General features: G+C 46.3%; 2 protein-coding genes across 3 annotated transcripts in view; both read left to right on the top strand.

Moving 5' to 3' along the window:
- The window catches only part of PPIL3 (peptidylprolyl isomerase like 3), a 15,399-nt gene extending 7,169 nt beyond the window's left edge, over positions 1-8,230 (top strand). For both annotated transcript variants that reach the window (XM_021718920.1, XM_008070771.1), the window contains exons 6-7: positions 3,086-3,204; positions 7,859-8,230. In XM_021718920.1, the coding sequence (XP_021574595.1) occupies positions 3,086-3,204; positions 7,859-7,985 (246 nt within the window). In that variant the 3' untranslated portion in view covers positions 7,986-8,230. The remainder of the gene's footprint in view (positions 1-3,085; positions 3,205-7,858) is intronic.
- A 7,354-nt stretch (positions 8,231-15,584) lies between these two features.
- CLK1 (CDC like kinase 1) overlaps positions 15,585-16,260 on the top strand; it is a 10,714-nt gene continuing 10,038 nt past the window's right edge. The window contains exon 1 of the mRNA XM_008070772.1: positions 15,585-16,043. Within this exon, the coding sequence (XP_008068963.1) occupies positions 15,744-16,043 (300 nt within the window). The 5' untranslated portion in view covers positions 15,585-15,743. The remainder of the gene's footprint in view (positions 16,044-16,260) is intronic.

Here is a 16,260-nt window from a genome sequence, read left to right as displayed (position 1 = left end):
GGCTCCGGCGATCCTTCCGCCTCAGCCTTCCAAGTAGCTGGAACTACAGGTATGCGCTACCACATCCGGCTACTTTTTTGATTTATTGTAGAGATGAGGTCTCGCCAAGTTCCCCAGGTAGGTCTCGAACCCGCAGGCTCAGGCAATCCACTCACCTCAGCCTCCCAAAGGCGCGGAATTACAGGCTGAGCCACCAAGCCCGGCTTAATTTTTTGATTTATTGTAGAGATGAGGTCTCACCAAGTTGCCCAGGCGGGTCTCGAACCCGTGGGCTCAGGCAATCCACTCACCTCGGCCTCCCAGAGTGTTGGGATTACAGGCTGAGCCACCGAGCCTGACCTGCATGCTTATTTTTAAAAATCAGTTCCATTTCCTAGAGGTGACTTCAGCTAACAATTGATTATTGATTGTGTGGTCTTTCAAACTTTGTATCTGCATAGAATGATAACTTTATAATTAGAACAAAAAGTAATAAATTATTCTCAATCAGAATATGCAATTTTGTATGCTATTTTTCAGTTACATTAAAATATACCCACAAAAATTCTGCAAAATATTGCAGTGTTTGTCTCTGGATGATGAGAATAGAAGTAACTTATTTTATCTTCTATTTGCTTTTCTATTAAAAGGAAATATATTAATTTTAATACAGGAGTTGGGGTTGGGAGGAAATACACTTTTTGAAAAGTCAACCTTTTCTTTTTTTTTTCTTTCTGCCCCTTATAATCTTCAGGACATAACCTTTTCCTGAATTAGAAACTAAAGGTTTTTTTTTTTTTTTTTTGAGTCAGAGTCTCACTGTGTCACCCAGGCTGGAGTGCAGTGTCATGCTCATGGCCACTACAGCCTCGACCTGCTGGACTCAGGCGATCCTTCTGCCTCAGCCTTTCAAGTAGCTGGAACTACAGGCATGTGCCACCACGCCTAGCTAATTTTTTGATTTATTGTAGAGACAGGGTCTCACCAAGTTGCCCAGGCTGGTCTCAAACCTGTGAGCTTAGGCAGTCCTCTTGCCTCGGCCTCCCAAAGTGCTGGGATTACAGGCGTGACCCACAACATGTGGCCGAAACTAAAGAATTTTTTTAGGCATTGATTACTATATTAATGACTGCTTTCATATACCAGTTGAAAGCTGTGATTGGCTGTGACAGAATCACCTGTGGATGTTTTAAAAATGTAAAAGATCAGGATTTTACCCTCTAAAAATAGAAATAAACAGCCAATGCCTGGTTAGGACCCTGAGTATATTTAGGATTCCTTGGTGATTCCTTTGCAGCCAGGGTTAAAAATCATTATTTTATACCCTAAGGTTGTAATGTGTATTGAATGTTCACATACTCTGACCCAGTAATTCCATTTCCAAATATTTACTCAGGAGGAACTAGTAAGTGTATACCAAGAGACATGTATGGGAGTATTCCTAGTGTACTGTTTGTGATAGGAGAAAACTAGAAACAACTCAAATGTTCACTGGTTATAAAACAGGTATGTTTTTGTATATTTAGTTGTTAAATGCCTCTGCAGAAAAAAAAAAAAATCAATGAACTATAGCTAGGTATACATATATGAATCTTAGAAACATGACAGTTTCACAGCCAAGCGCAGTGGCCCACACTTGCAATTCCAGCATTTTGGGAGGCTGAGGCAGGAGGATCGCTTGAGGCCAGGAGTTCAAGACAAGCCTGGGCTATATAGTGAGATTCATTTCCACAAAAAATAAAAAAAAATTTAGCCAGGCATGGTGGTGGGCATCTGTAGTCCCAGCTACTCATGAGACTGAGGTAGAAGGATCGCCTGAACCCAGGAGGTCAAGACTGGTGAACGTGATTATGCCACTGCATTCCAGCCCAGGCGACAGATTCTGGCTCAAAAAAGAAAAAAAAAAAAAGGCACTTCCCAGAAGACTAAAATTGTGTGATGCCCCTTCTAGAGTTTAGAAAGAAAAGGAAACAATGTATTGTTTAAGCATGTATAAATGTATTAGAGTAGTGGTTACCTCTAGGAGTGTCTGAGGTAGTAGTTCTGTATAGGAGCTTGTAGACATATGCAACAAACTGGTCAATTTTTACTCTAAAGGCTGGGAAGTATGTAGGTGGGTACTTATTTCATTAACTTAAAAATAGTATCTATATTATTATGTATGTGTTAATATTACATTTCATTAGTAGGCACCTTTTAGGGAGACAGCACAGCATTGATATTTTGATGTCACTATATCTCTGTGGCTTATCTAATTAGTATCACCTGATGAATAAGTAAAGCTACAACCATCAGTGAAGTTACCTGTCGTGTGTTTTTGGTTTAGACACCTCCCTGTAACATGGCTCATGGTTATGTCTTCAATCTTATCAGTAAGGTCCTTTTAGTTCCTGTACAGTTCCTTGTAAACAAACAGTATCCTGACATCAGAGCTAGCTGAGATCTTCCTTAGATCATCTAGTCCTGGGTCTGTGAGCCAACTGCCTGTGGGTGGGAGACCCACATGTGCATTCTCTATAACCATCTGTTTTAAAAAAATTTTAGTGCCGCTAGTCAAGAGATACACTAGTCACTTTGCCAGACTCTGTCTCTCCCTAATGTTTCCATTCTGCCCAATTGTCAGTTTATCTGCTTGACCCTTGTGAGCATCTGAATTATGAACAGACCTCTGAACTACTCTGACCTCCCTTGTTTTACAGACAAAGAAACTAGTGAGAGTCTAGTGTATGTGAGAAGAAATTATGGGAATTTCAGTTTTGTTGTCTGCTGGCATTTCACTCCAGCACACTATTCCTTAATATAAGTGTAAGGATTATTTCTGCTATACATGGGTATTGCTAAAGTGTTTTTGGCTATATTTCTCCAGAGTGAAAATGAAGTTAATTGAGGAATATGATTTGATACATAAACAATTTACATGCAAGTTTTCAGGGATACAGATTATACAGAAACTGAATGTTTGGATTAGCCCTAATGGAGAGAAGCTGGTTACAGGTTTTCTTGGTCCCTTAAATATTGGGAAGGCAAAGAGTATGTGTCTTATTTCAAATCTCTGTTTGGGACATTTATATTAAAACAAATGAATACTTTGATCCATCTTTTTCAGCACAATGTTAGAGGTGTTGTGTCTATGGCTAATAATGGCCCCAACACCAATGGATCTCAATTCTTCATCACCTATGGCAAGCAGCCTCATTTGGATATGAAATACACGGTCTTTGGAAAGTGAGTATCCTGGTACGGTTTTCCTTGGCATTTCAGTGCAAGGGGTGTGTATGCTTGGCTAGTAGCACAACTAGTATTGATAGGAGCAGTGTAAGAGCTAAGTGTGCCTGGAATTTAAGTCTACAACTTGCCAGCCCTGTGACCATGGTGAGAAAGTTATACCCTCTGAGCCCATTCTCCTATTTTATACACACAGGGCCAAAAAAATTTTTTTCATGATTGTTAAGCAAATTAACAGTATTCATCTTCATTAAGAAAGCATTCCAGGCTGGGCTCGGTGGCTCAGCCTGTAATCCTGTGCTTTGGGAGGCTGAGGTGAGTGAATTGCCTGAGCCCGCGGAATCGAGACCCGCCTGGGCAACTTGGTGAGACCTCATCTCTACAATAAATCAAAAAATCAGCCGGGTGTGGTAGCGCGCTCCTGTAATTCCGGCTACTCGGAAGGCGGAGGCAGAAGGATCGCCAGAGTCTAGCAGGTCGAGGCTGCAGTGGCTGGGAGCGTGCCACTGCCCTCTAGCCTGGGCGTCAGAGTGAGAATCCAACCCCCAAAAAAGAATAGCATTTCACAGCAGTTAACAGATCTGAAAATAGTGCCTTGCACAAGATGGATGGTGTGGTGGTTCCATGTTCGAGGCATCTTTAGCTTCAGCCCTCTTTAGCTTCTGTCCTCAAGCTTGCTTCATGGTCTTAATATGGACACAGCTCTAGGCAGAACATCCATGTGCCAGGCAGAAAGGAGGAAGGAAAAAAGGCGCTTGCCAGCCGAGTCACCATTTAATTTAATTTAATTTAATTTAATTTAATTTATTTATTTTTGAGTTGGAGTCTTATTCTGTCTCATTTATTTATTTATTTATTTTTGAGTTGGAGTCTCACTCTGTCTCCCAGGCTAGAGTACAGTGGCACACTCATGGCCACAGCAGCCTCGACCTGCTGGGTTCAGGCGATCTTTCCCCCTCAGCCTTCCAAGTAGCTGGAACTACAGGCATGCACTACCACACCTGGCCAATTTTTTTTTTTTTTTTTTATTGTAGAGATAAGGTCTCTCCAAGTTTCCCGGGCTGGCCTTGAACTCATGAGCTCAGGCAGTTCTCTCATGTCAGCCTCCCAAAGTGCTCAGATTATAGGCATGAGCCACCGTGCCTGGCTTATTTTATTTTTTGAGTTGGAGTCTCACTCTGCTGCCCAGGCTGGAGTGCAGTGACATGCTCACGGCCACCACAGCTTTCACCTGCTGGGCTCAGGTGATCCCTGCATGTCAGCCCTCCAAGTAGCTGGGACCACAGGCTCGCATCACCACAACCAGCTAATGTTTTTGATTTATTGTAGAGATGAGGTCTCACCAAGTTGCCCACACTAGTCTTGAACCCTTGGACTCAGGCAGTCCTCTGTCCTTTGCCTCCCCAAGTGCTAGAATTACAGGCGTTAGCCACTGTGCCTGGTTATTTATTTATTTATTTATTTATTTTTGAGTTGGAGTTTCACTCCGTCGCCCAGACCGGAGTGCACTGGTCACTCCCGGCCACCGCAGCCTCGACTCACTGGGCTCTGGCAATCCTTCCGCTTCAGCCTTCCAAGTAGCCGGAATTACAGGTGTGCACTATCACGCCTGGCTGATTTTTTTTATTTTATTGTAGAGATGAGGTCTCGCCTGCCCAGGCGGGTCTCAAACCCGCAGGCTCAGGCAATCCACTCACCTCAGCCTCCCAAAGGCGTGGGATTACAGGCTGAGCCACCGAGCCTGACTCTGTGCCTGGTTATTAATCAATGAAGTTAATGAAATATTACAGCATCTAGTGGGTTCTGTGTGTATGTAAATAATCCAGTTTTTTTCCTTTTATTTTCTTCCTTTTTCTTTTTAAATTATTGATCTATAATTATCAGGACTTATCTTACTGGATTTATAACAAAACTGTAGAGTTTAGAACAAGGATTAACCTTGGCTCATTAACTTCTTACGGTGTACTGGATGTGTATGCACACATATTTTTCTGGGAATAGGCTCACAACTTTCCTTGGGTTCTCCAAGGGTCTCACGTCCCAGAAGCTTGACTAGGCTTAACCTGCCTCAGTTCTACCTTCCTTTTTTTCCCCCCTGAGATCTGTTTCCTCTCTCCTCTGTTTCTCTTACTGACCCAGAGGTAAGAAATTCTTTTAAGAATTAACAATTTAGGACCATTCTCTTGTTAAGCCCTGGTCCAGGCATGTTGAGTTCTGGCTGGGTCTTGTTTTCCTAGCTTTGGTCCCTTCCCCTACCTTGGGGAGGTGAATCTTTTCTTTCTGTTTCACACCTGACCTTATGGGATGGGTTGTAATCAAAAGTGTAATCAAAACTTTGTTTCATGCCCCCCTCAAATTTTTTTTTTCTAAATAAACTGTGTTTTCCAAACTAGAAAAAAAAATGATTTAACAACTTAAAGACTTAAATGTCCTGAATTTAAGAGTAAAATAAAAATGTTTTGGTTAAAGTACCATTTTAGTGAAAATGCAAATCTGTTGGCTTTTTTAAGTATATGCTAGTGGTTGAGCATCCCTAATCTAAAATTTTAAGTCCAGAATGCTCCAGAATCTAAAACTTTTGAGCACTCACATGCTTGCCACCACAAGTAGAAAATTTCACACCTGACCTCATCGGATGGGTTGTAGTCAAAACTTTGTTTCATGCTCCTCCTCAAAATTTTTTTTTTTTTTTGAGTCGTTGTCTCACTCTGTTGCCCAGGCTGGAGTGCAATGGCATGCTCACAGCTACCACAGCCTCGACCTGCTGGGCTCAGGCAATTCTTCCACCTCAGCCTTCCAAGTAACTGGAACTACAGGCACGCACTACCACATCCAGTAATTTTTTGATTTACTGTAGAGATGAAATCTCGCTATGTTGCCCAGGCTAGTCTCAAACCCACATGGGCTCAGGCAATCCTCTCACCTCCACCTCCCAAAGTACTGGAATCACCAAAAAATTTTTATTTTTAAAAATTTTTATATATTTATTTTTGAGTGGGAGTCACTCTGTTGCCCAGACTGGAGTGCAATGGCACACTCACAGCCACTACAGCATCAACCTGCTGGGCTCTGGCAATCCTTTTGCCTTAGCCTTCCAAGTAGCCAAAACTACAGGCCCGGCTACCACGCCTGGCTAATTTTTATCTATTGTAGAGATGAGGTCTCGCCAAATCGTCCGGGCTGGTCTCAAACCCGCGGGCTCAGGCAGTCCACTCACCTCGGCCTCCCAAAGTGCTGGGATTATAGGCTGAGCCACCGAGCCCAACCAAAATTTTAAAAAATATTTTATAAAATTGCCTTCAGCCTGTGTGTGTAAGGTATATATGAAACATAAGTGAATTTCATGTTATGTACATGCAAATTATATATATATGCAGATACTCCAAAATCCAAAAATAAAAAACAAATCTGAAACATCTCTAGTCCCAAGCATTTCAGAAAAGGGATATTCAGCCTGTATAAATCTTGGAAATTGATTTGTGTGATACCCAGAGACATAATCTAAAAAGCCACTCTTCTCTGGCCAATCGCAGTGGTTCACACCTGTAATCTCAGCACTTTGGGAGGCAGAGGTGAGAGGATTGCCTGAGCCCAGTTTCGAGACCAGCCTGGGAAACTTGGGAAGACCTGGTCTCTACAATGAATAAAAAAATAAGGCGTGGTGGCACATGCCTATAGTTCTAGCTACTTGGAAGGCTGAGGTGGAAGGATCATCTGACACCAGTAGGTCCAGGCTGTGGTGGCTGTGAGTGTGCCACTGTACTCCAGCCTGGGCAACAAAATGAGACCCCAACTGGAATGAATGAAGGAAGGAAGGAAGCAAGCAAGGAAGCCAGCCAGCCAGCTTTCTCCAGGCACAGTGGCTCATGCCTCTAATCCCGATACTTTGAAAGTCTGAGGCGAAAGGATTGCTTGAGTCCGGGAATCAAGACCAGCCTGTGCGACATAGTGAGACTGCATCTCTACAAAAAAATCAAATTGGCCAGGCGTGGTGGCATGCTCCTGTAGTCCCAGCTACCCTGAAGGCTGAGGCATGAAGATTACCTGAGCCCCAGTGATTGAGGTTGAGGTGAGCTGTGATTGTGCCACTGCACTCTAGCCTGGGCAGCAGGGTGAGACCCTCACTCAAAAAAAAAAAAAAAAAAAGCTGCATTTTCTTTGCAAATGTTTTAGACTAAAATTTCCAAAAGATGTATTTAGGATTTTTTGTTCACTTTTTTTTTTTAGAGACAGTGTCTCAGTCTATCACCCAGGCTGGAGTATACTGGAGTGATCGTAGCTCCCTTATAACCTTGAACTTCTGGGCTCAAATGATTCTCCTACCTTAGCCTCCTGAGTAGCTGGGACTACAGGCATGTGCCATCTCACCTAGCTAATTTTTTAATTTTTGTGGAGAAAGGGTCTCACTGCACTTCATTGTCCAGGCTAGCCTTGAACTCCTGACCTGAAGCGACCTTCTGCTTCAGCTACTCAAAGTACTAGAATTATAGGCATGAGCTACTGTGCCCAGCCATATTTTCGTGTACATTCAGCTAGATAATTCAAAGAGCTATAAAACATGGTTCTTTTCTAAGGAGACTATAAGTGCATAAATATTTGAATATTATGTTTCAATCTGAAGAAATTTTCACATATTACACTGTTTCTCTTTCAGGGTAATAGATGGTTTGGAAACTCTAGATGAATTGGAGAAGTTACCAGTAAATGAGAAGACATATCGACCTCTTAATGATGTACACATTAAGGACATAACTATTCATGCCAACCCATTTGCTCAGTAACTATAATAGCCCTGGACAAATACCTGACACACCATTTAGTGGACACACCTCTTGTGGTTTCCCAGTTTTAATTATATCAAAGATTGCATCATCCTCCTGCTTGTTTACATCAAGGTCTTCAATGGAATGGTGGTACCAAGGGGAGCCCAACAGCTTTTATGTTCTTGGAGCATATTCCTTACTACAAATTTTCTCCAATGTATTTCTTTAATTTTGATATAAAATACCCTGTTTAATTTTTGTTACATATAAGCATTCATTTTTAAATGCTAAGCATCATTTAGATGCCAGCATTTTTGAGCGCCATAATTACATATTGCATATCTAGTCCGTATCCTGGACTATTTTTCATTACTTATTCATTTTATGCAGTTAGAGGAGGGACAGGATAAAGAGGTCGTCTAGCTGGGCACAGTGGCTCAGGCCTATGTTCCCAGCACTTTGGGAGGCAGAGGTGAGAGAATTGCCTGAGTCCAAGGGTTTGAGACTAGCCTGGGCAACTTGGCAAGACCTTGTCTCTACAATAAATAAACAAATAAATTAGCTGGGTATGGTGGTGCACAGGGTGTCACTGCAGTCCAGCCTGGGTGACAGAGTGAGACTCCTACTCAAAAAAAAAGAAAGTAGTCTATACAGGCCAGCCAATTCATCTACCATTTGCTTTGGTCTTTAGATGTATACTAAAGGCTCGAGGAACTCCTGGAATACAGTAAACACTCCACATTTCCCAACTGATTTGCTTGTAGACATTTTTTGAGGCATATCTTTTAGGGTATTGTCCAGTTGAACTCTACAGAAGCCCTACATGTGGCCTCAGCCAAGCTTTGGTGTATCATCCATAAATAATACTCCCTCATGGGCATTCCTTTCAGAACCCCTCCTGCTCCTAGGAGATTTTCTATCCTCTAATAAATTCCTATTTATTAAAAAAAAAAAAATCCCTCATAAGGCTTGTAAGTGTTCACTGAATGGTCTGTGAAGCTCTGGCACGTGAGAAATAAAGAGAAGCTGCTCCCTGACATCATGCCCCACTGCAGGGCTCACCTAAGAAGCCATTTGTCAGGCTCCCCATTGATTTTAAGGACCAGGTTCTGCTTACTGCCCAGAACACTTGGATGGGATTCAGGTGTCCCTAAAACTGATGCCAAACAGTTGTCTTGGCATTAGGCCTGGTTTGTTCCATTTCAGATCTAGTGAATGTTTTGATTATTTCTTACAGTTTAGCAGCTAGTCTGCAGCTGTCCTCTTGTTATCATTCATACCTTCCACTAAACTGAGGTGCTAGCTACACTGATGAACTCATTTTGTTTTATCTTTTTTTTTTTTGAGTTGGAGTCTCACTCTGTCACCCAGACTGGAGTGCAGTGGCTGGGAGTGGCTACTGCAGCCTCGACCTGCTAGGCTCCGGTGATCCTTCCACCTCAGCCTTCCAAGTAGCTGGAACTACAGGTGCACACTACCACACCCAGCTAATTTTTTATTTATTGTAGAGATGAGGTCTCGCCAAGTTGCCCAGATGGGCCTCGAACCTGTGGGCTCAGGCAATCCACTCACCTCGGCCTCCCACAAAGTGCTGGGATTACAGGCTGAGCCACCGACTCCGGCCTGTTTTATCTTTTTTATTTCCGTCATTTAGGCTTCTAGAATTACTATTAAAGCCTCCCTTTGGCCAGAATTTTGTTCTGCCACTTTTTTGTTGTTATTTTGCTTTGTTTTTTGAGTTGGAGGTCTCACTCTATCTCCAGGGCTGGGTGCATTGGCATGATCCTGACTCACCACAGCTTTGCTCTCCTGGGCTAAGGTGATCCTCCTGCCTCAGCCTCCCAGGTAGTTGGAACTACAGACATATGCCACCAGGCCCAGCTAATATTTTACTTTTTATAGAGATGAGGCCTCACTAAGTTGCTGAGACTGGTCTCAACTTCCTGGACTTAAGCTATTCTCCCATCTAGGGCTCCCAAAGTACTGGGATTACCAGCATGAGCCACCACACCCACCTTTTGCTGCTTTTACTGATGATTGTTAGGATGTTTTATACTTTCTGGTGTTTCTGCCATTTTTAATTAGTGGTACCAATATGGTGGCTTTTGTTTTCAAAACTCTTACATCTGCTCAGTCACAGCTATAAAAATATAAGCCGTATGTGGTGGCTCATGCCTATAATCCCAGCACTTTGGGAGGCCGAGATGAGAGGATTGCCTGAGCCCACGGGTTTGAGACCAGCCTGGGCATCTTGGCAGGTCCTCATCTCTACAATAAATAAAAAATTAGCCAGTGTGGTGGTACGTGCTTGTAGTTCTAGCTACTTGGAAGGCTGAGTACGAAGGATCACCTAAGCCCAGCAGGTCGAGACTAGTGGCCATGAGTGTGCCACTGCACTGCCTTGGGTGACATATTGAGACTCCAAGTCAAAGAAAAGAAGGTAGAACTTTTGAAGACAGAAAATATTTCTCAGTGTACAAACACCACAAAGGTAGCGCTGGAACAGGTTTAACTACATGAAAATGGAATTTATTTTTCCAAAAAAAAAAACTTGGGGCTGTGCACTGTTGCTCGTGTCTAATTCTAGCACTTTGGGAGGCTGAGGCGGTAGGATTGCTAGAGTCTAGGAGTTTGAGATCAGCCTGAGCAACATAGTGAGACCCTGTCTCTAGTTTTTTTAAATAAAAAAAAAATTTTTTTTTTTTGAGTTGGAGTCTCTTTCTGTCACGAAGGCTAGAGTGCAGTGGCATGCTAATGGCCTCCCCAGTATCAACCTGCTGGGCTTCGGTGATCCTTCCACCTCAGCCTTCCAAGTAGCCAGAGCTACAGGTACATGCTACCACGCCCCACTAATTTTTGATTTATTGTAGAGATGAGGTCTCGCCAAGTTACCTGGGCTATTCTCCAACCCATGGGCTCAGGCAATCCTCTCACCTTGGCCTCCCAAAGTGCTGGAATTACAGGCTTGAGCCCCCACGCCTGACCCAGTATCACATTTTTTTTTTTTTTTTTTTGAGTTGGAGTCTTACTCTGTCACCCAGACTGGAGTGCAGTGGCCGCACCCGGCCACCGCAGCCTCGCCTGCCGGGCTCCAGCAATCCTTCTGCCTCAGCCTTCCAAGTAGCCAGAATTACAGGCACGTGCTACCACGCCCGGCTGATTTTTTGATTTATTGTAGAGATGAGGTCTCGCCTGCCCAGATGGGTCTCGAACCTGCAGGCTCAGGCAATCCACTCACCTCAGCCTCCCAAAAGCGCGGGATTACAGGCTGAGCCACCGAGCCCGGCTTACACTTTTTTTTTTTTTTGAGTTGGAGTCTCTCTCTGTCACCCAGACTGGAGTGCAGTGGCCACTCCTGACCACTGCAGCCTTGACCTGCTGGGCTCTGGCGATCCTTCCGCCTCAGCCTTCCAAGTAGCTGGAACTACAGGCATGCACTACCACGCCTGGCTAGTTTTTATTTTTGATTTATTGTAGAGACGAGGTCTCACCAAGTTGCCCGGGCGGGTCTCAAACCCGCAGACTCAGGCAATCCTCTCACCTCGCCCTCCCAAAGTGCTGGGATTACAGGCTGAGCCACCAAGCCCGGCCCACATTTTTAATGTTATGCCTTAGTTTGTTAGGACCGCCATACAAAAGTAGCTACAGGCTGGCTGGCCTAACAGAACATGTATTTTCTCACAGTTCTAGAGACTATAAGATTTAGGTGTTGACAAGGTTCTTTCTGTTAAGGACTCTCTCCTTGGCTTGCGTATGGCCATCTTCTCCCTGTCTACACAGTCTTTCCTCTCTGCAGTCAGTGTCCCATCTCTCCTTGCCAGGATACATTACAGTGGATCAGGGCCCACCCTAATGATCTCATTTATCCTTAACTACCTTTTTAAAGGCTCTGTCTCCAAAGACTAATGTTCTGAGGTCATGGGGGTTGGATGGAGGGTGCTCTAGACCCCCAACACTCAGCCCCTAACATGTGCTATAAGATGCACTAAAAGCCGGGCTCGGTGGCTCAGCCTGTAATCCTGCGCCTTGGGAGGCTGAGGTGAGTGGATTGCCTGAGCCTGTGGGTTCGAGACTCGCCTGGGCAACTTGGCGGGACCTCATCTCTACAATGAATCAAAAATCAGCCGGCGTGGTAGCGCGCCTGTAATTCCAGCTACTTGGAAGGCTGAGGCGGAAGGATTGCCGGAGTCCAGCAGTCGAGGCTGCGGTGGTCGGGAGCGGCCACTGCATTCCAGTCTGGGCGACAGAGTGAGACTCCAACTCAAAAAAAAAAAAAAAGATGCACTAAAATAAGTTCATAAGTGAAACTTTGGGTATTTCCCAAATTAGTAAATGGCTAGATTTGGGCTTCTTGCTAAATTAAAAACCATTTTGGAACTGCAACTATTTGAAGCACCCCTTGTTTGGAAATAGCTCTGCAAGGATATGGTCCTGGTCACTGAGTTCTGGTTTTTGCTTTTTTGTTCAGGGGTGGAGTATTAGCTTTTTGCCATTAAAAGGTCACCCATTGGACACTTGAACAAACTTAGTTAAAAGGTCAGTGGCCTCTAGCTGGATGCCGTGGCTCACGCCTTTAATCCCAGCACTTTGGGAAGCGGAGTTGAGAGGACTGCCTGAGCCCAGAGGTTCGAGACCAGCTTGGGGAACATGGCGAGACCTCATCTCTACAATAAATTAAAAAGTTAGCTGGGCGTAGTGGCATACGCCTATAGTTCCAGCTACTTGGAAAGCTGAGGTGGAAGGATCACTTGAGCCCAGCAGGCTGAGGCTGTGGTGGCCATGAGCATGCCACTGCACTCGCCTGGGCGACAGAGTAAGACTCCAACTCAAAAAAAAAAAAGTCAGTGGCCTCAACCAGTTTGAGCTAGATTCAGAGCTGACATTTGAGTTCCTGGAAAACAACTTAGCAAAGATCTGATCCATATATCAGAGTGAGGTGTTATCTGTAGGAATATTGTGGAAACTATGGTTAGGCTACATGACATTTTAAGAATAAGCTGTTAGCTGGGCGTGATGGCGCATGCCTGTAGTTCCAGCTACTTGGAAGGCTGAGGCAGAAGGATTGCTTGAGCCCAACAGGTTGAGGCTGTGGTGGCTGTGAGCTTGCCACTGCACTCCAGCCTGGGGGGCAGCATGACACGCTAACTCAAAAAAAAACAAAAAATGCCTTACAGAGGCTTCAGTTACTGGCTAATCATTAATGTCTATCTGGCCACCAGTTTTTATTTTTCCTCAAGTTATTTTAAACACTAAATTCCTCTCTGCACAGAGTTGTTTACTGCAACTTTCACCTATAATAGCAGAATGTGGTTGGTGCTCATCTTGCAGACTGTTAGGATTCTGAGGACATAGACAGCGCTTAGCAGGATAACTAGCCTCCTATGGTTAGCTATTAGGTTCCAAAAATTGGGATTCCCTAGATTTGCTTTTTGTACTGCTAAATATGTGCCAAAAAACCTTAGTGCTGGGTCCAGTAAATAGGCTGCTACCCCTCAGGGCCAGTCAAAACAAGAGGCAGAAACAGAGCAATGGGTGTTTAATCTGATACCACTGAATCAGGGAGTAAGTATATTAACCAAAAAAACTCGTTCCCTGACAGTACAACTTTCTGAGAATTTGTACTCCATAGCCCCTTTCTCTTTCTTACCTCCTGGGTAAATTTCTTTCTTTCTTTTGGAGTCTCACTCTGTTGCCCAGGCTGGAGAGCAACGACACGCTCACTGCCACCGCAGCCCCAAACTGTTGGGCTCAGGTGGCCCTTCCGCCTAAGCCTTCCGAGTAGCTGGAACCATAGGCGTGTGCCACCATGCTCGGCTAGTTTTTTTTTTTTTTTTTTTGACTTGGAGTCTACTCTGTCGCCCAGACTGGAGTGCAGTGGCCGCTCCCGGCCACCGCAGCCTGCACCTGCTGGGCTCCGGCGATCCTTCCGCCTCAGCCTTCCGAGTAGCCGGAATTACAGGCGCGCGCTACCACGCCCGGCTGATTTTTTGATTTATTGTAGAGATGAGGTCTCGCTGCCCAGGCGGGTCTCGAACCCGCGGGCTCAGGCAATCCACTCACCTCAGCCTCCCAAAGGCGCGGGATTACAGGCTGAGCCACCGAGCCTGGCTGGCTAATTTTTTGATTTATTGTGGAGACAAGGTCTTGCCATGTTGCTCAGTCTGGCCTCGACCCCTGAGCTCAGGCAATTCTCTCCCCTCTGCCTCCCAAAACGCTGGGATTACAGGCTTCAGCCACCGCGCCTGGCTCCCCTGGGTAAATTAACAAAGGCTAGACTCAAAATCTCCTAATCCCTTCAGCAGCCCCCAAGATTGATTTACCAAGGCAGTTTCTGCATGATCCAAGATCTAATCATTGTGATAGTTCCTTAAGGGAATGGGAAGTTACCATAATCAAGGGAGCCACCGTGGTACATTTAGATAAACAACTTCACATCAAACAGGAGAACTATAAGAAACCCCAGTCCAGAGCCTTGGCCTGTAACACAACCACAGATAAATTCCACAGGCTACGGGGATGGAGTGTCCCCCTTGTGTGATATTCACCTCCTACTCAGTGAGCCTTCAGAGCACGTCCAATTCCAGTAAGGGAAGGGCTGAAGTGCTCGAGTCACACCCAGCCCCGCGCAGAGCGCCGGCAACCTCCCGGGCCTCCTGCCAAACGTGCATCTTAATCCTTCGCTTTATGAACCAGACCAGTACAATTATGCGTCCCAGTCACGTACGCTTGTGTTTTTTCCACTAAATTTTGAGTAAATGCGGGCTTCTTTCCCTCAGTGGCAGAGCAGAAGCAGGCTGCGGGGCAAGCTCAGGATTCCCTCCGCCGCGCCCAGGCGCAGTGGAGGCCGCGCCGGCCTCTCCCAACGCGCGGCTCCCTGGGCTCCGCGTTCAGCTCGGAGGGCTCCTGAACGCAGAGGTGCCTCTGAAACGTGCAGTCGCTCTCCGGCTTCTCGCCAGATCGCACAGGTCTTTCGCCTTTTGCTAAAGATTTCCGTGGACGAGAACAACTCCGAGGTTTTGTTTTTGTTTTTTTTTTTTTGAGCTGGAGTCTCACTCTCGCCCAGACTGGAGTGCAGTGGCCCGCCGGCCGCCGCAGCCTCGACCTGCTGGGCTCCGGCGATTCTTCCGCCTCAGCCTTGCGAGTAGCGGGAACTACAGGCGCTTGCTACCACGCCCGGCTGATTTTCTGATTTATTGTAGAGATGAGGTCTCGCTGCCCAGGCGGGTCTCGAACCCACGGCCTCAGGCCATCCACTCACCTCAGCCCCCCAAAGGCGCGGGATTACAAGCTGAGCCACCGAGCCCGGCTTTTTGTTTGTTTTTTTAAGGGGGAGCTGTGATTCAGAAGCTGTCTGCAAATCATAACTCCGAGTTTTTCACTAATTCTGAGGCCTTGCTGTGGCAGGGATAGGAAAACAAAACCCAGTCCTCACTTCCTGCCCCAGGCTCTTGCCCCCTCGGCTTTTAAACCCTTGGGGAAATCCTTCTAATCAACTTCGGCGCATGCGGGCCCCAGCCACTAAAGACGCGCGATAAAGCAGGTCTCGATCCTTAGCCAAGGCCGACATCCAACCGATGACAGATTTGAAGACATTCGAGGCTAACGCCATACTATTTTAAAAGCATTGTTTTAGTGGCCGCAGTTAGAACATGTGCTGTTTCCTGATTTTCCCACCCTTCCCTGCTTCTAGCGTTCACAAACACAGCTCTTAGCGTGGACAACACCCTTCTCCCCAGCCCCGAGGCACTTCCCCCGATTCCGGAGACTCGGGCCAAAATGGCCGCGCCGCAACCCCTCCCTTCCCCCACCCCACGCCAGCTCGCTCGGGACGCACGGCGCCGGCGCACTCGGCGGCCGCGCGCGACGCCCCGTCCTTCCGCGCCACGCCACGCCCCCTCCGCGCCACGCCACGCCCCCGCGGTGGAGACGCGCTCGCTGCGTCATCGTGTTTTCGAGGCGAGCCCTGACGCTGCGTCTGTCATCTCCATTTTGCACTCGGTGCCCGTCGCATCCAGCTGGGCGCTCTGCGGTGCAAGCTTTGTCACCTTGGCCTTGTTGGAGTCTCTGGCCGACACGGTAAGATGCTGGAGGCGGCGGACCGGACCTCAGGGCCCTTCCTGTGTCCTCACTTGTTTACCGCCCACAGTCCTCGGCGCGACGACTCCAGACCTCTCGCCCTGGGCCGAACAAAGGCGGGTCTCCCGGCCTCCCTGGTCCTCAGAGCCCGTCGCCGCAGGCTTCTGCTTGCGGAGGTGCCGTTCGCTAGACGGGCGCCGTTCGCGGAGGGAGCGGG

The sequence above is a fragment of the Carlito syrichta genome, unplaced genomic scaffold, assembly GCF_000164805.1.
Source record: "Carlito syrichta isolate Samal-C Ts95f unplaced genomic scaffold, Tarsius_syrichta-2.0.1 Scaffold314013, whole genome shotgun sequence".
Lineage (NCBI taxonomy): Eukaryota > Metazoa > Chordata > Mammalia > Primates > Tarsiidae > Carlito > Carlito syrichta.
The sequence above is the reverse complement of the archived record's forward strand: the minus strand, read 5'-3'. Positions and strand labels throughout refer to the sequence as shown.